This window comes from Pipistrellus kuhlii, unplaced genomic scaffold, assembly GCF_014108245.1.
Source record: "Pipistrellus kuhlii isolate mPipKuh1 unplaced genomic scaffold, mPipKuh1.p scaffold_m20_p_8, whole genome shotgun sequence".
Classification (NCBI taxonomy): domain Eukaryota; kingdom Metazoa; phylum Chordata; class Mammalia; order Chiroptera; family Vespertilionidae; genus Pipistrellus; species Pipistrellus kuhlii.
The window spans coordinates 52,113,205-52,137,652 of record NW_023425584.1 but is presented as its reverse complement, the minus strand read 5'-3'; the positions used below and the strand labels follow the sequence as shown (position 1 = coordinate 52,137,652).

Here is a 24,448-nt window from a genome sequence, read left to right as displayed (position 1 = left end):
TATTTATTTTTTCCAAATGCAATCATCGTATTATCTGGGGAGGAAACCCCAAGTAGGAAATTCAAGTTGTATTCTAACAGGAATCCAAGATGACAATCCTTTCAAGTCACATCTTCATCCCAAAGCTACTTAACAATAAGGGCAAGTACCATCTCTAGCATTTCTGAAATCAGTATTCCTGTGGTCCTCACGCACACGGCGACACCAGATCGCTTCAAGAACAGGGAACGCGTCCCTCCCTCGCCCACCCAGGCCCACAGCTGGCCCAGGGGCCCGCCCTTTCCCTCGGGGCAGCAGGCCCGGCCCTGCTGAGGTGGCCTCAGCTCCCAGCTCCTGAACTTGGGGCGGGCGTGACTCACGCCCTGTCACATGGCGCGGGCGGAGGCTGGGAAGGCCACCGTTGCCAGGTGTTCAGGCTTGGCCCGACCGTTTATTTGCCTTGCAAAGTGGCCCGAGCGCCTGTGCCACCGGGGGGCCAGCGGCCTCCTGGCCTCTCCACATTCGCACCCCCACCCACCCCCACCTCCCCCGCACCCTGCCCTGTCACCTGATCGTCCTCACCTGAGTGGGCAGCAGGAGTTCCCCTTCTTCTGCCTGCCACAGCTCCACCACGTTCGGCAAGGGCTCAATCGCTGCACGAACCAAAAACACACACACCGAGTTTTGTGGGTTTTTTTTTAATGCACGGAAAAGAAACGCTCTTCCTGTTTCCCTATCGTCCCCTCTGCACCCGCCTCACCAAAAACAAGACTCCCTTTTCCTTCTACAAGCGGAGGCCACCCGAGAAGGGAGCCCAGGCTAGGAGCACAATGGACGGGGTGGAAGCCGGCGGTCCCAGTGACAGAGAGGCGACCGCTAGCAGGGCCGGGGGGCTCCCCGTCTGGTGCTGGGGGCACCGATCGGAGGCCGCCCCGCGGGGGGCTGCTGGACGCCCGCATCCCGCAGCATCTGGGGCGGGCATCTCTGTCTCTGCAGGATGGGTCCCGGGCGGCCGGGCTCGGGAAACAAAGCTGCAGGAAGCCGGGCCGCGGCGGGGCCCTAGCGCGCGCCGCACAAAGCGGGGGCTGCGCCCGGGGTGCCGGGGGTCCCCCGCGCACAAAGGCTCCGGGGCGCGCGCGCGCGCGCGCGCGGCTAGCGGTCCGCACGGTCCCCCCCAAAGCCCCGCGACATCCCAGCTTTCTGTTTGCATGGGGGCGGGGAGCGCGGGAGGGGACACGCCGCGGTTAGAAGAAATGTTATCAGCCAAGAATTGCAACCTCTAGCTATGGGGTTTCCTTCCTCCTCCTGCCCCTTTCCCTTTCCTCCCCTCGTCCCCTAATAGATTTCAGCAGTTCCCTACGAGAAAGAGAAGGGGGGTTAGGAGGGGGGGGGGGGGGGGGGGGGGAGCGGGCAGGGTGGGGAGGAAAAGCCAGCGGAGGAGCGGCGCGCGAGGCTGACCTTGTCCCTGAGCCCCTCCCGGGCGGCAGCAGGGCAGGAGGACCTGGAAGACGCCCAGCAGGAGGTTCACGGCCGCGGCGGTGCGGCAGGAGCAGCCGGGCTGCGGGCGCCGGGGCCCCGCCATGCTGCCTGCTGCTCGCGCTTCCCTCGGTGCTCGCCGCGCTCGCCGCTCGCTGGCGCCCGGGCTGCCTCGCCCCGGGCCCGCCCCCGCCGCCCGCCGGGCCCGCCCCGCCGCCGCCCCCGCCCCCGCCCGCCGCCGCGGCAGCTGCTGCTGCAGCTCCAGCCCCGGGCGGGCGCGCCGCTCGCCCTGCGCGCGTGTGAGCCACCGATAGGGGGGGCGGGCCCGGCGGGTGCGGGTGCGGGAACGTGGACAATGCGGGCGCCCCGCCCCGGCGCGGAGCTCAGGGCTGAGAGGCGGCCCCAATGTGCGGGGCGCAGGCACTTTCTGCGGCTGTGACTTAGAGGGACTGTCGCCAAGTGCGATTTTAATATATATATATATATTTTGGGGGGGGGGAATCTGGGGGCTTCGCTTTGTTTGGGCGCAGTCGGGGGATTGCCCACCGGCTGGGGGGCGACGGTGGGTGAGTGGCGGGCGTGAGGGCGTGAGGAGCAGCCTGAGACAGGATATTTAGTGGAAATAATGCAGTGGTTGTCAGGAAACGCGAGTGCAGCCACATGGCTACTGCCAGTTCTGCAGCGAGGATATCCGGTGGCTGCAGAGTCTGTAATTTAGAATAAAAAAGAGCTCTCCCAAGCCCCGAGAGGCTGACCTCAGCGCCGCGTGGCGGTGGTGCGCCCGGCGCCCTCCGTGGAGACGGTCCAGCTGGTGACAGGTGGGGGAAGCCTCTTCCGAGGGGATGTTATAGCTTCAGAGATCTTGCAAATACTCTCCCCTTCGAATTCATGTTGCAAAATTCAGCCAGCCTCTTCGGCAACAGGGTGGGGGGTCGAGGACGTGGTAAGTTGCCTGTTTCTAATGCTAATAGGATAATAGAAGCAATATTTGGACATCTATTTTTCTAGCCCTATGTTTTTGATGCTTAGAATGGAAAACTACGTCTGAGATCGCTTTTTAATATCTTGCAAAGATTTATTCAGGAATCTGTTTGCATCTCCTGGGAGGATTGACAATCTTCAGATTCCCGCACCCCCAACCCCCATTCATTGGCTGCTTCCAGGGTAGCTTTGTATAAAATTCAGAGAATATGAGCAGTGTAGAAAAAAGAAGGAAAGTGACCGGGGCACACCTGTCTGCCTACGTTGATCCTCTACTTAATTGCTTCTGGTGCCTTACAGTCTACAATGGAAAAGCGGTGGTCAAATAGCAGGACGGATGCCGGAGGACTAAACCAATTACAATTCTCTCTCTCTCTCTCTCTCTCTCTCTCTCTCTCTCTCTCTCTCTCTCTCTCTCTCTCTAAAGGACATAATACAGTACTGTAAGCCCAGTCTCACACTGTGTCTGGACAAAACTCTAAACGAGGTTAAATAGCCTAATTGCTGGGCCAGTCTGCTTATTTCTTTAGCAAGGATCTCCATTCTCATTCCAATATGTCCTTTTCTCCCTCCTTTTCTCTCTCTCTCTCTCTCTCTCTCTCTCTCTCTCTCTCTCTCTCTCTCTCTCTCTCTCTCTCTTCATGTCATTCTCTAGGTTTGTATTTGCCCTTTGGATCTGAAGATTCTCCATGATGTTAAAGGGGCCTCTTATATCAAGAATACTTGTACAAACCAATCAGGCAGTAACTGTATCTTCCAAATTTGTTTTTAAATGAAAGTTCTCTCATTGGCCTAGTTATGTACAATATGTATTTTTAAGACCTGTTATGACTATATTACTCAGAAAGGAAGTGATGGCCTAATAGATTTTACTAAACAGGTTGAGTAAAAAGTCTTGGCACAAAACTTTTTTTTTTACTAACTTTTAAATAATTTTACTTTTTTACTACAGGTCTTTCCCACACCAACCAGTATCGCAGGTAATGGAAGTGACTTAAAGATAGAGAAAAAATTGCTGTGGCCCATGTATAAACACAGCTCTATTTTGTCCTCCTGACTTCCCAAGTTGTGGCCTTGTGGACTTTGCAAAGTGGGGAATGCTATTTGACTGTTGTTCAAAAAGCCAGAAACATGTATCTGCAGTGCCAAGGGGTTGGAGAGGGATACAGGATTACACAGCTGTCTTCTTAGATAAATCTGACCTACGGAGCCTTCTCTGGAGTTATTTTTCATGCTGACTCATGAACAACAGGAAAGGTATGGCCCAGTAAGTAGCATCCATGTTTTGAAGTAAACTTGTTCTCCAAAGAAGACTCTTGTGCTACATTTCCACTATTCCCCTGTAGATAGCTGATATTTTGTTATCAGGGGATATTAGACCTGGAACATTTTTGGCTAATGAATAATAGCCAAGCTGCCTCATTTACAAAGGAAATTGAAGCCCAGAAATTATGAGAAATACCAAGTTATAGTGACAGAGTTATGAAATAATGTTAACTGAAAACAATCTATATATATATCGAAGCCCAAGCAACCGTTACAGCAGAACAACCATTGGCTATGACATGCACTGAGTAGGCAGGCAAGCCAGCAGTTAGGAGCAGGCAGGCAGGCAGGCAGGCAGGTGAGCAGTTAGGGCTGAGTGGTCCCGGATTGCAAAAGGAATGTCCAACTGTAAGGATTGGTACTAAACTGGCAATTGAACATCCCCAGAGAGATCCTGGATTGTGAGAGGGCACAGGCTGGGCTGAGGGGACCCCTCCCCCCCCCCCCGCATGAATTTCATGTTTAATATAAACATGAAGGAACTTTATATGCAAATTATATGCATAAAGTGGGGAACAGGCACTAAGGAGATAACTCACTAGAGTACACAAATTGTAAATTAGATCCATGTAAGTTAAGATGTTTTTATAAATTAAAAAAATCAAACCTAAAATTGATAGATTATACCTACTTTTAAAATACAAAAGATGTTGATCATGCTTTTGACTTACTTTACTTTTGTTCTTTTTTCTTAAGAAGCAGACATTTATACAATGACTACCAAGCAAGCCTGTAAATGTGAGTTAGCACATCCTGCATAAAACTGACAGTGAAGCATCAAGCCTAAATCACCTATCTCTGTTCCGGAGAAGATTCAGCATACCACGACACAAGTGGTTGATTAAATGAGAAAACGTGTGGCAAGCATCTGGTGTAGGTGCTCAATAAATGCTAGTGATGAAATGATCATGTATTCACATCGGGGGGCCATGCCAGACCTTTCGTTAATATGGTAAACTTGATACTAATCATCAATGACTTGAATTTCCATATTATCATTTATAACTCAGGCTGGAAATGATTAATGAAAATGTACATGTAACAGCTGTTTGCTGGCTTATCTATCCATCCATTTTGGGCCTCACTCCAATCTTGACAGCAAAACCATGTGTTTCTTCAAACCACCTCCATTGTCATGCTGGATCCAAGCTCATCCTTGCCTGGAAGGAAGTGCCACGAGGGGTGGTTTTCTAGCAGAGCAGAAAGCTAATAGTTAAGGTCAGGTACTCCTGAGATGCAAACTGCCCTCTGGACTCAGGGGAACCTTCTCACTCTAACTGTATTCCATGTTATCTCATCTCAGAAAGCCTCGCTTGGGTACATTGGATAAGGATTTTCCTTCTTAAACTACTCTGTCGTGTTAAACAATTGTACTTTTCCATTATAGGAACATGGAGCAATTTGGGGGAGCATCAGTAATTCACAGTTAAATATAGTCACCTTTCTTATTTTTTTCAAAACTCAAAAATAATGTACACTGAAAAGGGCAATTGTTACTGTACATCAATTAAAATTAAGCTGTTTAAACTGAATTTTTTAAAGAAATAACTTTTTAAAACATTTAAGACATTTTTAAATATCTTTTTTTAAGGCTAGAATGTGATGTATACAGGATACGCAAGTCCTGCTAACTATCTAATTATGATTAAATGAATGATACATGAATAAAAAAGAATAGTTACCTTACCAGTTTCCCTTGCAACATGGCATGGCTATTCAGCCTAGTTCTGGTCAAAGAGAGATAGCAGACTTCTGTTGACATGATTTCAGAGAAAGCTATTGTTTTCTTAATTTAAAGGCATAGATTCAGCTAGGACAAATCTTTTGCTCTGTGTCCTTCTTCCAGCTGGAAAATAGATGTGATGGCCAGAGGTCTGCAGCCATCAGGCAAGCCTGAGGGAAAAGCTATCAGTTGAGGATGGTGAATTAAAAAGGCAGAATAAGTCTGGATCCTTGATAAAATTATGGAATTGCTAGATCGTCTGCCTTTAGCTATCTTGTTTTGTATGGAAAAGTAACCCCTTCTTACTACAGATAGGTTTTCTATTACATATAGCCAAGTGAAAGAAAGAAAAAAGTCAATCAAAACAAAAATGAATTTAAACAATCATCTACACTAATAAAAGAGAAACATGCAAATTAACCATCACTCTGCTATGCCCACCAGCCAATCAGGAGTGAATATGCAAATTAATCCAACAAAGATGGCAGCAGCCATGGAGCTAGATCAAGCAGAAGGCTTGGGTTGCTCCCAGGGACAGACAAAGCCAAGCTTCCAGCCTGCCCTAGCCCCTGCTCAAGGAGGGGCTGGGAGCCTAGGTCATCGGGGTGCATGCCAGCCTGAAAATGGCCCTCAGCCCCTTACCCAGGCTGACCACACCCCTATGGGGTGAGGATCCCCTTTGGGGGGCTTGGCCAGTCTGCAAACAGCCCTCATCCCCTCACGCAGTCTGGCCAGGCACCCCAGCAGGGACCCTTCATCCTGAAAGGGGTGTGGCCAGCTTGAAAACAGCTCTCAGCCCCTCATCCAGGCTGGCCACCCCCCAGCGGGGATTCTCACCCCATTGGGCTGTGGCCAGCCTACAAACAACCACAGGCCCCTTACCCAGGCTGTCCCACACCCCAAGGGAATCCCCACCGTGATCTGGGACGCCTTTCAGGGCAAACCAGCCAGCCCCCACCCATGCACCAAGCCTCTATCTATACTAATAAAAGAGTAATATCTAATTAGACTGGGAGACCTTCCAGGAGACCTTCCAGACATTCTTCTGGACAAAGCCATGGTGGCAGGGCCAAGGTAGAGGCGATTAAAGGCAGTTGTGGGTGATCAGGCCGGGAGTGGGGGGAGCATTGGGAGTGACCAGGCCAGTGGGGGGGCAGTTGGGGGTGATCAGGCTGGGGGGGGGCAGTTGGGGTTGATCAAGCTGGTGCTGGGGCACTTGGGGGCTAGCAGGCCAGCAGACAGAGTAGTTAGGGGCAATCAGGCAGGCAGGCAGGTGAACGGTTAGGAGCCAGCAGTCCCTGATTGCAAGAGGGATGTCCGACTGCCAGTTTAGGCCTGATCCCTATAAACCAGCAGTAGGACATTCTTCAATGGGTCCCAGATTGGAGAAGGTGCAAGCCAGGCTGAGGGACCACTACCCTGCACGAATTTCGAGCACCAGGCCACTAGTCCTTATAAATAAGCAGCCTCAAAGGTAGTAACAGAATGCTCATATAACAAGGGGAAATGGCAAACTAGTACTGGGTTTATAAGTACAAATTAACAACTATTGTGCATAATTTTATATACAATTAGCAAAGTAGGTAAAAGCAACAAAAGTAAACACTGATCAGACAGCTGCAGAGGCCAAGTGCTTATCACTTAGCAAATTAGTTTATTCTCCAAAGGACAGTGCTGTCACAGAGGCCATTATCTTTGGTCTCTGTAGTAGCCCCCTGGCAAGTACAACATACAGCTCTGGGTGCCATTTGAGATCTCCCCCTGTCTTCTCAATTTGCAACCTCTTCCTCCTATGCCCAACCTCTATAAGTAAGAGCACCATGGGGCTTTGTCCTGGCTGCTCTCTACTTCCTCTGGATCAACTCATCCAGCCCATGGCTTTAAATAATATCTATAAACTGATGAGTCCCAGTTATCATTTTAGCCTTGACCTAAAGTTCCACACTCATATTTCCAAATGCCTACTTGCAATCTCCACTTGAATGTCTAATAATAATCTCACACCTAACATCTCCAGAACTCTGATTCCACCTGTTCAAACCTACACACCCCTACCTAGTCTTCCTAACTTCCAGTACATGGCAGTGCCGTCACCCGAGCTGCTCCAGCCAAAATCCAAGGAGTCATATTGAATTCCTCTTCTCTTTACATCCTTTAAATCTATCAAGAAACTAGAGGTCCAGTGCAGCCGGGGCGGGTAGATTATGGGTGCACCCTGCAGCTTCCATCAGTGCCACAAGCCCTGGTGGCAGTGCCCATGTGAGCAGCCCTGAACAGGCAGCGCATTCCATCAGTGGCCAGCCCAGCACACACACATGGAGGTAAAGTCACTGGTCCCGCTTTCCCGCCTGCCTGAGCCCCAAGCAGCTGGAGATGAGCTGAGGATCCCAACAGCCTGACAGCCAGCTGGGTCCTCCAGCCACCCACCCTGGTTCTCCTGTTCACCATCACTGATCCATCAGAACCTGCAGGCTGGGGGGAGGGACCAAGAGGTCAGCCATTCAGCCTGCTTGCCAGTTGCCAGTCACCAATCCCACCCTGCTGCCCTCGTGGGCTGGGGTTGGTGAGGAGGGACCAAGAGGTAGTCAATGCACCTCATGGTGACTGGTCAAGCGGTCGTTCCAGTCGTTACACTTATGGTCCCTGGCCTTTTGTTATGTGGGATTCTGTGGTGCTCGCCTCCAGAATATTTCCCATACCTCTCCTTTCTCCATCACTACCCTGAAGAAAGCACCTCATCCTTCCCACAGCCTCCTTCTCCTGGCCTCTCTGCCCACACTCTACCCCTTACATCTTGGTTGTATAATGGCCAGAATGACTTTTTGAAAACAGAAATCAGATTATGTATGAAACCTTCCAGTGGATTCCTGTACAATTAGGACACAATACAATCCCCTATCCTTGTCCTGCAGGAAACAGATCTGGCTCCTGCTCACCTTTCCGAAGGGTGATCACTTTCTATCAATCTTCCCTCTATCTTCAACCTAGGGGCCTTTGTGTCCCCCAAGTCCATTAGGCTTGACCCCCATCTCAGGGCCTTTGCACTTGCTGTTTTCTCTAGAGGAAAGCTCTTTGTCCTGATGGTCACCTCTGGACAATCATGTATACAGCACTGCCACATATGGTTGTGCCTGGAGCTCCCAAGAGGTAGGAACTGAAATCCAGCTCTCTGATTCACTAAGGTGGGCCCTGGCGTGAGGAAGCCTGGAGCTAGAAGAGCCTTCTACTGATCCCATACTAACCGATGGCCAAACCACATACTCGTGACACTGTGTCTTCCCAGAGCGGGCACCTTTTTCTAATCAAAATATTATTTATGTCTAAGCAGAAGGGAAAAGTAACAGTCACTGGATATTCACTTAGTGCATGTCTTACATAAAAATACAACAGGATTAACCTTATTGTCCTTATTTCACATTAGAAACTGCAACTGAGAGGGATAAATTGTTAATCCTGAGTTAAAACTGGAATCTAAAAAAATTCCACTGTACTGTACTGTACTGTCATTAAAGATTAAAAAGCAAGACATTTTCTTTCTTTTTTCTTCTTCATGTTTTAATGCTACTTATTTTAGGATGCGCCTAGGAATGTTAGAAGAAAAAAAAAAAGTCTATGAAAACCCAAGCTATAGTCATTAAAAATAAGTTACTATAGCCTGACCAGTGTGGCTATGGTTGAATGTGAACCCGTAAACCAGGAAGTCAAAGTATGATTCCCGGTCAGGGCATATGCCTGGGTTGCTGACATATAGAGGAAGCAGCTGATCAATGATTCTCTTTCATCATTGATGTTTCTCTCCCTCTCCCTTCCTTTCTCTCAAATCAATAAAAAAAATGTACATTTTTTTAAGTTACTGTTGTTCCATAGAGCTTCAAAGCACACCTCACCTATTACACTGCCAGGTGATAAATTAAGCTCAATACTAAATCCATTAAAGGTTGTCATTTTTCTTTTGTCTCCACACTTCTGGACATACAGATCTTGACCCTCTACAGACTATAGTACATACTAGCTTATGATCCATTTGGGAAAGTTATTTGCATAAACCTCTAAGATAGTGGTTGCATCAACTTGTTTGTACTTACTACAATTTTCTACTTGGGATTCAAAATGCAGACTGAGGAGTAGAATTTATTTTTCTCCTCCTTGCTGGCTTCCTTTCTTGCTTACTTTTGGAAATGATACAGAAGTAGACTTCAGAAGGCTGGCAAGGATTTCAATTCTGTAAATTGAGTCAATTTCTTGGTAAATGATCTTGGAAAAACTGTTTTTTTAAGGTCCCACTCAAGCTATAAAACAAGGCCCAGCCTTGGTCTGGGAAACAGAAATAGTAAGTACTTTTTCAGCTCCATGTAACAGTCTGAAGGGATCCCACTGTAATTCAGCTTCTTCTTCTAGAAAGAGAGACAGACAGCCCTCATACTAGCACTTAAGACATGCCAAGCCCTACCTGGAGTGCTTTGCATATATTAAGTCATTCAGTCCTTCCAACAACCTCATGGGGTGTAGGTACTATTTTTATCCCTATTTGACAGATGGGGACACTGAGGCACAGATAGGTAAGCCATCCCTGCACAAGGTCATAAACCAGTAAGGCACAGAGCTTGAATTCAAACCTAGGCTCTCAACCACCAGGGCAATACTGCCTTTCTACCCTCAAATGAATGGCAGGGTAATGTCCACGGCTGTTGTAACAGTGACCATTAGAAATGTATCCAAAGCACAGCGATTGGAAGCACGGAATAACAGCCATCATGGCACCAAGAGAGCTACTTGTTTTAAGAGGATGTCAAGCCTGGCTAGTGGTGCTGAGTGGTTAAGCATCAACTTATGAACCAGGAGATCACAGTTCCATTCCCGGTCAGGGCACATGCCTGGGTGGCTGGCTTGATCCCCAGCAGGACGGATATAGAAGGCATCCAATCAATGATTCTCTCTCATCAAAGTTTCCCTCTCTCTTCTTCTCTGAAATCAATCTATCTATATCTATATATCTATATCTATATCTATATCTATATCTATATCTATATCTATATCTATATCTATATCTCTATATATTAAAGATATCAGTACTGCATAACCAGTTTCTAATCATCAAATGTGTCGTGTTCCAGAAACAATGGCATGCCAGTGCTAGAAATGGTCTGTCTAGGTGAAGTGACCTTGTTACATGCATTAAGCCATTTGAACTCAGGTTGCTGTAGGAGCTCACCAAACTAACACCATATGTCCAGTTCCATCATTAGGACCCTAATAGTAATGTTTCAGCCCACACTTATCTGACTTACTCATCTAAACAACCTCACTGCCACTTTGGAAAATACGTTTCACGAGCTTGAACAAAGCACTTCACCACCCCAGGCCTTTTTCTTGCCTATAAAATGAAACCATAAAACGATTTGACCTCTAAGGTCCTTTCCGTGTCTAGCGTTGAATGATTTTCTGTCCAGACCTGATAGCTTGAAAGCAGGAAGCCTGGGCCTTTTTGTTTTATTCATCATTTCTTACTACTTCAGAATCCACCGAGTAAAGCGGCTTTGCAGCTTCCTGAATCGGCGTGCTTTCAGATTACAATCCTGTTAAGTTTGGCACTTAAAGTTCAAATAAAAAACTGCCAGGTCAGCAGCAGGGAGCCAGATGTTCTGGAGAAGAAGCGGTCATGGGAGTGTGTCCTCCCCTTAGGTGTAGATCTGCGCTGCCAGCCTGGGGCCACTTGGCCAGGTACACAATTGTTAGAATCTCGTGTCCCATCTGTGGGGCCTTGGGCAAGTTACGTCACCTTTCTGTGCCTTCGTTTCTTACCTGTAAAATGGCGCTAAGGATAGCCTACCTCCTAGGGTGTGGCAGAAAAATACGTTAGTGTAGGAAAGCCTGCAGAAGACTGCCTGGCACATAGGAAATGCTGCAGAACGGTGTTTTGTTCCTCTTGTTTCCCTTTACTAAGAAAAGCAAGATGAGAGCCTGAGGAACGTAAGCCCTAAATTTGCATAGGCTCTGCAGGTGAGGAGCATGGGTGAGGGCCTATAAAATGCTTTTACCCAGTCGACTTCACGCCAGGCCAATGAGAAATTAATGTTCCCCCATCCTCCCCTCCCCCCCCCAACACACACACACACACACACACACACACACACACACACAAGTTGTGAAAATGCCCTCAGTTCAGTTCTTTCATTTAGACACATTCAATTCCAGGGTCCCAGGGCCAATCTAGGGCTTCCTTACTTTTCCTCCAACTGCAAAATCAAGCTGACCACCAACTAAAAAAGGTGCAGCTCGGGTGAGAGCTGATCTGTTTCTCCTTCTGTAATCTCCCTTCCTTTACTAGGAGTAGCCAGAAAGGAGCTAACACACTGCTGGAGGCCAGGTAGCTTTGCAAGATCACAGGGCTAAGTGGAGGAGCCAGAATTCCACCCAGCAGGTCTGGCTCCTGAAGTGTGAGCTTGTGGGGTGGCGACCACAACGTTTTGTTGCAACACAGACTGCATTCAGAGCGAGCGAGCGAGCGAGCGAGCGAGAGAGAGAGAGGAGAGAGAACAAACCATGGCATCTGACTCCGTGTCATGCTAAACGTAGGCCTCCTATATATCCTCTCTCAGGAAGGAAGCTGCTGTCACGTGATCAAGGGGGGGCCTCCGCCAGCGCAGTAAATTAGTTCCATGCAGCTGACAGTGGTCGGGTCCCCTGGCCAGGGCGGTCCCGTACAGGACGGCAGGTCCTATTGCTCAGGAAGAGAACCCAGGCAGAAGGCAAATAGGACGCATGGGACACAGCCTGGCGAGGCAGCTGCCAAAAACAGCAGGGCGATAGCAGCAGGATCAACCCAAACTGGAGTTAGGCTGAGGCTCTAGGACTCCGGGGCAGGAGGCAAAGGGCAGAGTCACAGACAGCAAGCAAGTAAGGGAATAAGGGGCCCTCTGCAGAGGCCGCCGCCACCGCAGCCAGGGAGCTGTAAGGAAAGCCTCCGACATCCAGCAGAGCTCTTCTGAGCCATCTGGACTCCCAGCAAGCAGGAGAGGTGTGAGATGTAGGAGAAAGAGCGCTGGCTAGATCCTGGGAGTCCGAGGTGCTGTCCTGGCTGGCTGTGTGCGGGTGTCAGCTGGCCCTGGGTCTGTTTCCTCTGCCAGCACATTGAACGGAAAGTTGTGGGTAAATGCCTGGAGAGTGGAGTTTGGTAAATTGGTTAGAGACTCTGACAATCACCTGTGTGTGTGAGGGAAGAAGTATCTACACTAGAGCAATGGCAGCAATTTTACTGATGAGCAATCAAGACGCACCCCTCCCTTGGTTAGGCAAGAATCTTCCTAATCAGTCCATAGATTTAAAGAAATTCCCCACCCCACTCCTCGTGGAAATCGCTTTGGCTATATGTTGAAGGGTTTCTCATTCCTGAACATATGAACAGATTGGCCCACTTGGAAGTGCAAATAAAGATAAATTGGCAGTATCACTTTATAGATATTAACGGCATCAACAACACTATTATAAAATCCAGTGTTGGGAAATAGAAGCCCACTTCCACAGTGCCAAGGAAAGGATAAGTCAGTATTTTTTCTTAAGGGAAACTGAATACAGAATAATAGCCATAAAAATGGTCACATTTTAATATTCTTGGAAATTTATTTTCAGAAAATAATTTTGATTAAAATATATTTAACAAGCCCTAGCCTGTTTGGTTCAGCAGTTACAGTGTTATCCCTTGGTCCAAAGGGTCTCAGGTTCGATTTCTGGTCAAGGGCATGTACCTCAGTTGCAGGTTCAATCCCCTGACTCGGTCCAGGCACGTGCAGGAGACAACCAATTGATGTGTCTTTCTCACATGATGGATGTTTCTCTTTCCTCTTTCCCTCTCCTTCCTCCCTTTCACTCTCTCTCAAAATCAGTGGAAAAAATATCCTTGGGTGAGGATATTAAAAAGAAAAGAAAATATCTTGCCGTAACAAGATATTTATGGCAATGTCATTTGTAATAGCTCCAAACTGGTTACATCCCAAATAAATCCACTAACATGGAAATGTCAAAGACAACTATGATAGATTCAGTGAGAAATTACTCGGCATAATGACAAATATATATGAGGGGGTTTTAAAGTACTTTAGAGAGAAAAGGAAGATATATAAGAGTTGGAGCAGAAGGGATTTCAAAGCAAAAAAATCAGGAAAGGGTGGGAGAGAATGCTTCCTTTGGGCAGAATGTGAGGGTTCATGAAGGAGGAAGGGCTGTGAGCACCCGGATCAACATGGGAGATTTGCATTGAACCCAGACACAAAACACTTGGGAGGCCATACTCATTATCCATTAGCTTATGCATTTTTCTACCGAATGATTTTAAATTTTAAATTGCACGGGGAAAACTTGCACGTGGTTTAATAGGACACTAACTAGACGACTATAGAGAAAGTGGCAAAGAGCATAGTTGGTTATGTAGGTGGGAAAAGGCCTCAATGATTGGGCTTTTCTCTGCTTTTCAAGTGAGCAGATAACCAAAGACATCTCTGAAGCAGGAAGCTAGTACACGGGTCAGGGGCTCAAATGGAGCAGGGCTCTAAGCAGGAAATGGCTAAGACAGTCTTTCTAGTTGTCAGAGGAAGTTGAAGTAAGGCAAGACTTTGGGAAGACATTGCTCAGTTTTTAAGACCAAATACTTCAGGTCACCTCTGAAGAAGCCCAGATGGTATCTTCAAACAAAAAGGTAAGAGGTCGAGGGGAATAGATAAAATAATGTGTGTAGAAGCACTTTGCCAATTGAGAAGTGCTTTGTAAGTACTTGCCCTGGAGACCTAAGCTTCCTTCTAGAAAGCAAAGTTGGCTAGTTTGTTCTTTAACTAAATCAATAGATGGTTTTATAAATTCTTATAGTTCAAATTCTGAATGAGTGATGGTAAAATCATAATATTTTTTTCTATTCTAAGCTAGGATTTTTACCTTGACCATTTAACCATGTTGGCTCTTTTTAGTATTTGGTGATCTATAAGCCAGCCATAATCAATTTATGTTTGGAACTCGTGAAATAGTCCCAAAATACCAGATCAACCATGATTGGCTCAGTGATTTTAGTTGTCTGAATATTTTAAATTACATGACCATCATTATTCACTCATTCATGATAATCACAAGACAAGCACTGTGTCTATCTAAGGAGGATAAAAGTGGTAAGCTGATGGAAAAGTACAGAACACTATAGACTTTAAGAAATGAAAAATATTACAGTAGGGCTACACTATATAAATTGTTATTTGCCGAGCTCAATGAGCAAATAATTTACAGCGTTACAAAGAACAACATTTGCTCTTTCTTGCCTAAGCTTCATCTTTGGCTTCATGAAGCCGGCTGAACTATGCTAGCTACATGCTTGTACTTACACGCACTTACATGTTTCCTGAATGCTCGGCTCACTGGAGCCAAGCATTAGCTTCTACCTCGTACCTCAGGGATATCAGGTTTCAACTCCCGTTGCGTGAATCTTGTATAACTCCCCCTGTGCCCTATTAAAATGAACACTTTCCATTTGATTTTCTTCCCGAAACCAAGGGTCTCGGGTTGTTTTCTTTCTCTACTGTTGTTAAGCATCAGCTGCATCATTAGTTCCAGACGAAGGTATACAGCTGCACGCCTGGCTGCGAAAGGTCATCTGGACTAGATACCAGTTTATCCCTGTGATGAAAGTTCATTTTTTGACAGCCTTCATTTCCTTCATTTAGCATTTATCCCTGGGGCTGGGCTTTGTGTTGCCTTTATAGACACACACACACACACACACACACACACACACACACACACAGCCTCATTCTTTTTAAGCCCTTCTCCAGCTGTGAACTTAGCAAGGCTTCCTGCTAATGGGGAGACAGACAGAATTACAGCTCCAAACATTCCCCTGCCACTGATCCAGAACATGTGTTATCATATCACACGTTGTAAATTGACTCCAACTCCCTGCCAACAGGGCACAGGCTGCATTCCAAGTATCTAAGGCCTGGGACCTTGGTTGTAAAACAGCAATATGCCATGCTTCCCCCTTGAGTTTGGTGTAAGCATGAAGACATTGGCTAAATATTTTTGATTCTTAGAATGTGCTGTGTTCTGAAGAGCCTACAAAATCTCTACCTTGGTGACGATGGACTTATCTTGAAGATCCCCAGTCCCCCTCCATGATGACTGTCACTTTCAATCTCTCACTGAAGGCTGACTAAAGGAAACAGGGTAAGATGGAGGGGAATGCACATTTAAGATAATAAAGTGACTCCACTCAACTGATGAGAGACATAAACAGTCTGACTATGACAGGCTCATGGGAATAGACGTCTAGGATTTCAAATCCTACATAAACAGTTGCAAAATCTCTGCAATTACTCTAGAAATGAACTCCTAGCACAGATGGCAAGGTAAGGAGTAGACATACATTTCCAGTTCTGTGCCATCGCACTGCCGACAACCGGAGTGATCATTGATTTAGTCCTTATTGAGACAAGTGTATAGTGTGTTTACTCTTGTGACTACTAAGGACTGGGAGGAAAGAGTGTCACCAGTAACCCAGCACTGGAAACATTGTGGAGATGAGCAGGGAAGTGGGTTTAATCTCCTCAGAAGTCCCCAGCCCCAGAATGTCTGAGGAGCCCCATCTTGGTTACCGTGGTGATATCATCTCATTCAAATAATTTCACCTGACAAGGTCTCCATTGTTTCTTCACTCTTGAACATTAGCCCATCTCACAATTCTTTGATCCGATGCTCTCTCATTAGATCCTAAGAAATAGCCACACATGCACACACAGAACAGGGAGTTAATACTTTGTGACAAATAGGCGAATGCCCGAAGGTGCATCCCCAGAGCAAATACTCAAGTTTCATAGAAGAGGGCCCTGCACACTCCCAAAGGAAATGAAATCTCATTATCTAGTGTGAGGGTGGCATGGCCTGGTTTTCCCCAAATGGATTGGCTACAAAAAATACAAAATAAAATTGGCTAGCTGTATAATTCCCCAAATTATTTTCAAGTTGGTCTGGGATGATGAAGACACTATTCCTCTAGCCTTCAAGAGGCCTGGCTTCCAGGACCAGCTCACAGCCTGCCAGCTAAGTGCCTGACACTCCCCAGGTCTCTAGTCCTGCAACAGCAAAGTGGAGGTGTGGGGCTGGTGTGCATCCTGAAGATTTCTTTTAGGGCTCAGATCCTATGACTGTTCTCCTCATTGGTCCTCTCTTCTCTCAGCTGAAAGATTTTACTATACATTTTTAGGTTGATTTGCTTAATCTTGCGCAGTTAAAGCCCTTAAAGAATAAAAACAATAATGTTTGAAGGTGGAAAGTCTATCCTCAAAATAAAGGAATGTTAATCTTTATATAATTTTTAAAAGTGTAATTATGTCCATATAGGATATATGGGATTATAATAGGTGAGAAAAATTCAAGTCTAAGTTTAATGAGTGTTTTCATTTCCAGAAAATCCAAGGTATAAACAATGGTTTTAAAACTTGAATTTTATAACAATAAAAGTGGACATCAGTCTATATATTAAAAAATCCCTTATTGAGTAATGTTCTCCCATGTTTATTTCTACTTGTTCTATTACAACGGTACTTTGCTGCAATGGCCACTGACTATAAGCACTTGGACTCATTGCCCTAAGCCCCAGGTCAAAGTCTGCTGTTGTTGGTAGTGAGATGAGAGCACTTAAGAACCATTTGTAGATGGGCTGGAGGAGTGCCTCCTGCCTAACTTCGAGGAGGGGTGAGCGGTGGTGGCATGAGGCAGACAGGGACGGGGGCAATGTTACATGGGGAGGTGAAGGTAGGCCTCGCTGAGAAGAGGACACGTCAGCAGGAGTCCACCTTGAAGCTCTTTGGGGGAAGGGCAACATGTGCTCACAAGGGCCGGTGTGGCCAGAGCAGTGCAAGAGGGCGTGTACGGAAGATGAGATCAGAGAACAGAGAGTGGAGTGGGTGTGAGGCAGATGGTACAGCGCCCCATGGGCCACTCTCAGTGCTTTGATGTACTTTTACTTCTCAGAAAGAAGGGGTCATGAGTGTTTTAAGCAGAGGGCATTTCAGGGGGAGCCCTCTGGCCGCAGTGTTGAGAGTTGACTGTAGGAAGGCAAGGATGAAACAAACCGGTTTGGAGGCTAATGTGGTAGTCTAGTCAGTCTAGGAATTATAACAGCTCAGGCCAAGCGTTAGCAGTGGAGGGACCAAGATGTGTTTTCTTCACATAGATTCCATGTGGGATGTGAAACAAATAAGAAAAAGGAGCCAAGAATGACTCCAAGGTTTTTGGCCTGAGCAACCAGAAGAGTGGAGTTGCCATCAGCTGAGATGGCAGTAAGATGAAATTGCCAACTCATGAACATATCTCTGTTTTGCCTTGTTACTTAAAAAAAAAAAAAAGGCAAAACCGGTTTGGCTCAGTGGATAGAGCATCAGCCTGCAGACTGAAAGAACTCAGGTTCGATTCCGGTCAAGGGCATGTACCTTGGTTGCAGGCACATCCTCAGTAGGGGGTGTGCAAGAGGTAACTGATTGATGATTCTCTCTCATCGATGTTTCTAACTTTCTATCCATCTCTCTTCCTCTCTGTAAAAAATCAATAAAATATATATTTTTAAAAAGATCAGTTTGCTAAACTAGCCACTGTGTCATGCCAGTTATCATTCCAATTACCCACACACTTGTTCTTTTGTGCTCACCTCATTCTCCCTGCCTGTGATAACCCAGCTCTTTCCTTCTCTTTCTCACCAACCTAATGGGTTAGTTCAGGTTCTATATCCTCCAGAAAGCCTACCCTAACCACATCCCGATACTCCTGCCATTGTCTTTCATGTGCTATCTGTAATGAATTTTTTTTTTTTTTAGGTCAAAAGCTATTATTCATGAGACCACTTTTGAGTTTGTTCCCTGAATAACTATTTTTTTCCCTAAAGTTCTTACATTCTTCAACTTCGCTCTCTAGTTTTATTGAGATATAATTGGCATGCAACATTATCTTATTCTCAGGGAAACTACATAATGATTTGATATTTGTGTATATTGTGAAATGATCACCACAATATGTTCATCGCACACATGGCTTTCCTTGGGGATTAGAACTTTTAAGAGCTGCTCTCTTAACAACTTTCGGATACACAGTGCAGTATTATTAACCACAGTCACCACACTGTGTGTTACATCCTCAGGGCATATTCATCTCACAACTGAAAGTTTGCACCTTTTGACCACCTCCATCTATTCTACTTACCGCCCACTCCCCACTTCTGACCAACTAACTACCAATCTTCTCTGATCATCCTTCCACTTATGATTCTTTTTACTCAGCTTTGTCACCAAAAACTCACTCAAAAAAATGCCACCCCAACCTGAATGACTGCTGTCGTGTTCCAGGCTCTCCTGTGCCTTTTGGCCCTTCCCCATTCACCTGTCTGTGGCACCCGCCTTTGGTCTCCACCAGAACCTGCTCAGGCTGCTCAGTGTCCCCACATCTTGACATTTCAAGACAGCTCACAAGAGATTCTGAAAGCCCTGTTGTGCTGACGCTCTGACTCAAGCGTCTCCCTCCATGTTGGGCTGACCTCTGCACCTGGGCTGTCATGTACAGACGCTTCAATAACTGCGGGGGACTCCTAGGTGAGCTGACTCCACAGAAGTGCCTGAGTGACCGAACCGTGCAGAGCACTCAGCTCCCAGGGCCGAGCTCCTGGATCTGCCAGGGCCAGCGCACCTCTCACCGTGCTAGAAGTTCAAGAACTCCTGAAATAAATACCGCAGTTGTGTGTCACTTTCACCTATTCACGCCCATGGTTGGTTTTCAGATATTTTTGTAACAGGGAGAAAGTCATTATACTTTTTTAAAGGGGGAAGGGGACCTCGCTTTCCCCTGGGCCTTGTTTCTCTCCTCTCTCCATGTGAACTGGGTTTCTCATCCAATTAAATGAGACCAACTTCCACACCCCAAACTACATCCCAACATCTCCTCTGGGCTTCATTTACTGACTGCATACACAGTGCTCACTCTGGAAATGTGGAGGTTCCTCAAACTCCGAACAGTCAACATGGAATTACTCATCTCTCTTCTCCCTGTTTCTCTTCTTATATTTCCTATCTTGGTTTCTTGCTCAACTCAAACAAGAACCTTGATGTATGCCATCTTCAACTCTTTCTGTTCTCTTAATTTATAATGTGACTCTGAGCTTTCTCTTAAGTGCCTGTCGGTGCCTCCGATCTCCACTCACAAAAGGACCGAAGGTTATCTCGAACCTTCCTTTACTCCAGTTGATCTCTATGTTTCCGCTAGTGATCCCTCTAAAACACAAATTTGATCTAATTTTTTCCCCTGCTTTAAAACTTTGAATAAGTTCCTATTGCCCACGGAATTAAGTCCACATTCTTTGCAAAGAGCACAGGCCCTCTGCACTTTGATCCTTGGCCACACTTCCAGCATTCCTTATCACCATCCTCCCCCCCCACACACAAGTCACCCCTCGGCTCCAGGAATGAACTCACCGCATTCCCTAAAAATCCCCCTGCATTTCCCAATTCCATATTTCCACTATGCTGCTCTCTCTACATGTGCAGTGCTTCTCCTTTTCTTTCCTTTGCATTTCTACTCATCTTTGAGGACAAAATAATGTGAATGTATTCTTTTGAAAATAAAGATGGCAGTGATCAGTCTATGCCAAGTGACACATGAAGCTGACCTAAAAGATGTAACAGGCAGCCCCAGGCCTCGGGGAGCGTTAGGGTGGTAAAGCCAGACTGATGACAAGTGCTACGAGACCCAGTCACGGTCAGTGAGTGCAGCCTTTTCAGCAACCTCAGGTGGAGTTGGTGACCTTGTCTATATTCCCCCAGCAGAGTTGGTCACCCTCTCAACTGTGCCTCCCTCGAGCAGACTGAACCACCCCCCTCCTTTATCTTACTGGTCTTTGTATCCCTGGCACCTGGCACATTGTAAGTCCTTGGCACATGTCTTAGAACCAGGTGGTGTCCTCAGGCACCCTGAGCTCAGAGCCTCCCTGAGTCTCCATACTGGGCTCATTCTACATGGCGATGGGCACCAGGCATAGCAATGGTAGAAATCACCTCCTAGAGTCTTCCCCTAATTCTAGAAGAAACATCCCTTCTCTAGGAAACACTCTAGAACATTTTTACCATGTCTTTCCCCCCTACAGAATCTACCGTGGCTTCCTGTAAATGACATCAGGAAAATAACTTGGAAACCAAGTGCCTGATTTCTCGATTTCCAGCCTGATGGTGGGCAGTAGAATGTTGCCTAGAATCCAGAAGTCCAAACTCCTTCCATCAATTAGATTCTTTGAGATTAATGAGACTCTCTTCTGAAACACAAATGCTCTCTTGGGGAATGAAGCCTATTGGTCATTCAGACTTAGAACACAGTGTTTTAACTAAGTCATTTGCAGCATGTACTGACTGCTAAGTATTTGGTGATTATGACTTAAATACGCATTTAACAAGGTAATCTGAGCCTTTTCCAGTTCTGAGTAACTGGAAACTTTACTGAATGTACACTGCTAAAAGGGAAACTTCCAGGACAAAGTGTAGTTTGAAGGACGACAGACTTGTTCTGGGCGTGGCTGTATCTGTGCATGATGCCGGGGGCATTAGGATGCAGGACAATTAGGATCATGCCCAAAAGGGGTAACAAGCATGCAGAAAGGCCTGTAAGAGCAGACAAAAGATAATTATCTTTCTTTTTTCTTTCTTTCCTTTGATTAAATTAATTTTTGTTTAGGATTCTCATGATATTCCTTCCTTACAAGCCATTTGTCAATCACTTGGGGAGGTCACAGCCTGGATAACATGGTCACATTCAAACGCATGCAGGCTGTCATCTTCTCTGCCTGGTCCCCACCCCCACTGTAGGTCAGAAGTTACTCTCACTCTAACTGATCATACTCACGCCTGCTTCCACTTTGGGTTCATTCTGCTTACCAGAAGCTAGAATGTCACCTCTCTAAACACCTACCCATTCCTCACCCACTTATTCAGTCAACAACCGTTCGCTAAACACCCGCATTCGCAGGACCACGCTGGGACAGGGCATGAGCACCAGTGAGCGCGGTCCGGACGCTAACCTGGTTCTTGTCCAGGGGCCTTTTCCTCCAGGAAGCCCTCATTAATGGTCTGACCAACACTTTCTGAACAAAAAAAGCAAGTCATCCTCTGGTGTGAGCTATGACAATGGCTCAGGACATTGGAAATCCAGTCTGTTCTGGAACATGCAATTGAACATCCTCACTTTTGTACCACACGGCCACGCTGTCCCAGGAGTCAGGAACTAAGGAAAGCGGGGTTTTCCTCAGCCTGCAGTGCTGAGAGAAGACCAGACCTCAGGTGGCCCCGGGACAGTGGTGCTGAGAGTAAGAAAGTCACAGCCACAGAAAGCGCCAAACTCGGCCGCTCTTCTGGAGCAGCAGTTCTTTCTCATGCCAGGGATTCTAACCCAGAAACCCATTCTGCTCAACCCTGGGTGACTTTTGCTTTTATTTTACGTTGAGTTTACAGATGCTACTACAAGATTTCAAAACTAGCGGGATATAAATAACTTTGGACGAGGTTCAGAGGAGAACCACTGTGAGAACCACCATGACTAAAGTGTGGGCAACAGTGTCTATTAATAGACAAAGAAACTGAAATTAGTAGCTCGAGGGAGAGAACGTTTTGGACCTAACAGCGACCTTTACTGGATACAACGTCACAGGAGACTCCTAACCAATAGGAAAAGGACATAGTCTTTGAGCCACTTCATTCTAGAATCTGTTTTTTTTACAAGGGGTGATAGAATTACTCATTTATTTTTTTAAATGTAAAGTGAAGAGAGATGAAAGATTTCTAAATTCTACCCACAGTGGCTTATACAAAAAAGCAGGAAGGAGCCTCTGTATTGAGAGTGGTAAAGGTTTTAAAAATTACCCATACAATATACTTAATGTCACTGAACTATACACCTAAAAATGGTCAAAATGGTAAGTTTTTGGTTATTTATATTTTAAACACACACACACACACACACACACACACACACACACAATCCATGAAAGAAAGCTAGAGCTATCGTGCCTCCAATTGCTAAATAATGTCACTTTTAGGAACAGTCATATTTCACAGCACCCCAAATAACTCACTCGCCTGTTTTCCTAAGACTCTGTAATATCTTTCGTTTTCCTGAAAAAGCAAAGGAGAAATGGAAACTGTTGGGAGATGGGCCCTGGCTTGGACCCAGAGGCAGCGTGCGGATGCGATGGCTGATCCCTGTCATCTGGACTTGCCTGAATGTAGAAGCTCAGTCAAGGCTGGGAGCAGAATGCCAATGCTGTCCGCAGGGCGGGACAATGGTTCTCCACATCAGGCAAGCAAGTCCCTTGAACTGAGCCTGCACTCTATTTCCCCCCTCTTTTCTCTCTTAATCCCCCCAAAGTTAGGTCTCCCTTCCAGCTTCACTCGTGGAACCATCAGTGGGCAACTCATTTGTAAACTAACTTCAGGGAGCTGTACACTTTCCTTCAACTATTTTGAAGAGTAGAGGAAATACTGACTTTCCTTGCCCTGCTTCAAACCAGAGGTCTTTATTAGTTTCAGTTACCTGAGGGGGGAAAAATTATTAAAACAACTCTTGGCAACTTGTAAGAAACAGAAAAGGATTTCCTCAAAAGAATTTGCATCACACTACCTAGCTCAGTAGATAGAGCATCAGCTCCCAGACTGAAGGTTCCCAGGTTGATTCCATGCCCGGGTGGGGGTCCAATTCCCAGTCAGGGGCCGTGCAGGAGGCAGCCAATAAATGATTCCCTCTCATTGATGTTTCTCTCTCTCTCTCTCTCTCTCTCTCTCTCTCTCTCTCTCTCTCTCTCTCTCTCTCACCCTCTTTCTTCCTCTCTGAAATCAATAAAAATATTTTTGAAAAGAAATTACATAAAGGAAATCTTTAAGAAATTGAAAAGACTTAAAAACGATAGTGCCTCTCATTTCCCTTTTGTAACTTCCTTTATTTCCGTGAGAATCATATCCGAGTATTGGCTGTGAGTAAATCCTCATGTTTTCTTAGGCCCCTGCTCTGGGCGTGACTAGGTGGGCCAATGGGTGGTTAATAATTCCTGATGCTGCCTGGGTTACTGTGTTTGTCAACAGAAATGTCAGAGCCCAATGAGTTTTGGAGATTATTTTCAGGGCCATTTGGTTACTTCAAAATGATCGTGCTCTCCCATCTGCCATTACAGCAGACATCCTTCCATGAATTAAAAAAAAAAAAAAAAAAAAAAAAAAAGACTCTATGATTTTGTCGAAATAAGGTCAATTTTACAGCAGATAAGGAGAATCTCATTCCAGTGAAAGGCATAGAACTTTTGATGTTACGGTAAGAACTGGGAGGAGGAATGTTATTAATTTCTTCAATTCTCTGTATCTCAAGACCATAACCCAGCTCAACAATAAAAGTATACAAAATTTGGGTCCAGGAAAAGTATTTCTGCATGAGGAATTCAACTTGGAAGAGAGAAGCATGCCTCCTACTTTCGCTCCCTTACAGTCTACCCCGCAAACCAAGAGAGGAGCTGAGAGGCAGGGAGAACGGGAGGGGAAGCAAGAATGAAAAGGACAGAGGATTAGCTACTAGTAAATGCTCAGTTTCATCCACTAATGGACAGACATATCTTATCTATGAGATTTAAAGGAACAGATCCCAGAAACAAACAGCACCTTGAATGAACGATGCTACCTCGACGTCCAGTTCCAGCCTCCTTTGCAACTGACCAAGTGCTCAAAAAACGTATTCACTGCTGTGGCAGTTTTCAAAACAGGATATGAATATATACACTTTTTTAAAAAGAATATTTTTTTGTATCATGCCTCCCACTTGGAAAGTACAGACTCAGTCACCTTTTAAAAGGAAGGAAATCCTCACACATGCTACAAGACAGATGAACATTATATGACATTAAGCCAGTCACAAAAGGACACT

At 46.0% G+C, this 24,448-nt stretch overlaps 1 protein-coding gene and 1 long non-coding RNA gene across 6 annotated transcripts in view; one reads left to right on the top strand and one right to left on the bottom strand.

Annotated features, from left to right (window-relative positions):
- The window catches only part of TMEM131L (transmembrane 131 like), a 140,570-nt gene extending 138,936 nt beyond the window's left edge, over nt 1-1,634 (bottom strand). For 3 of the 5 annotated variants that reach the window (XM_045576788.1, XM_045576789.1, XM_036423358.2), the window contains exons 1-2: nt 1,438-1,632; nt 562-632 (exon numbers count right to left, since the gene is read on the bottom strand). In XM_045576788.1, coding sequence (XP_045432744.1) covers nt 562-632; nt 1,438-1,561 — 195 coding nt within the window. In that variant the 5' untranslated portion in view covers nt 1,562-1,632. Of the gene's footprint in view, nt 1-561; nt 633-1,437 lie in introns of all 5 variants that reach the window. The other 2 variants (XR_006740720.1, XM_036423361.2) reach the window with 1 other exon arrangement.
- A 343-nt stretch (nt 1,635-1,977) lies between these two features.
- On the top strand, nt 1,978-23,158 carry LOC123651785. Its single transcript, XR_006740703.1, has 3 exons — nt 1,978-2,398; nt 4,465-4,639; nt 22,666-23,158. It is a non-coding gene; the product is annotated as an uncharacterized LOC123651785 (long non-coding RNA).
- Nucleotides 23,159-24,448: the final 1,290 nt, after the last annotated feature.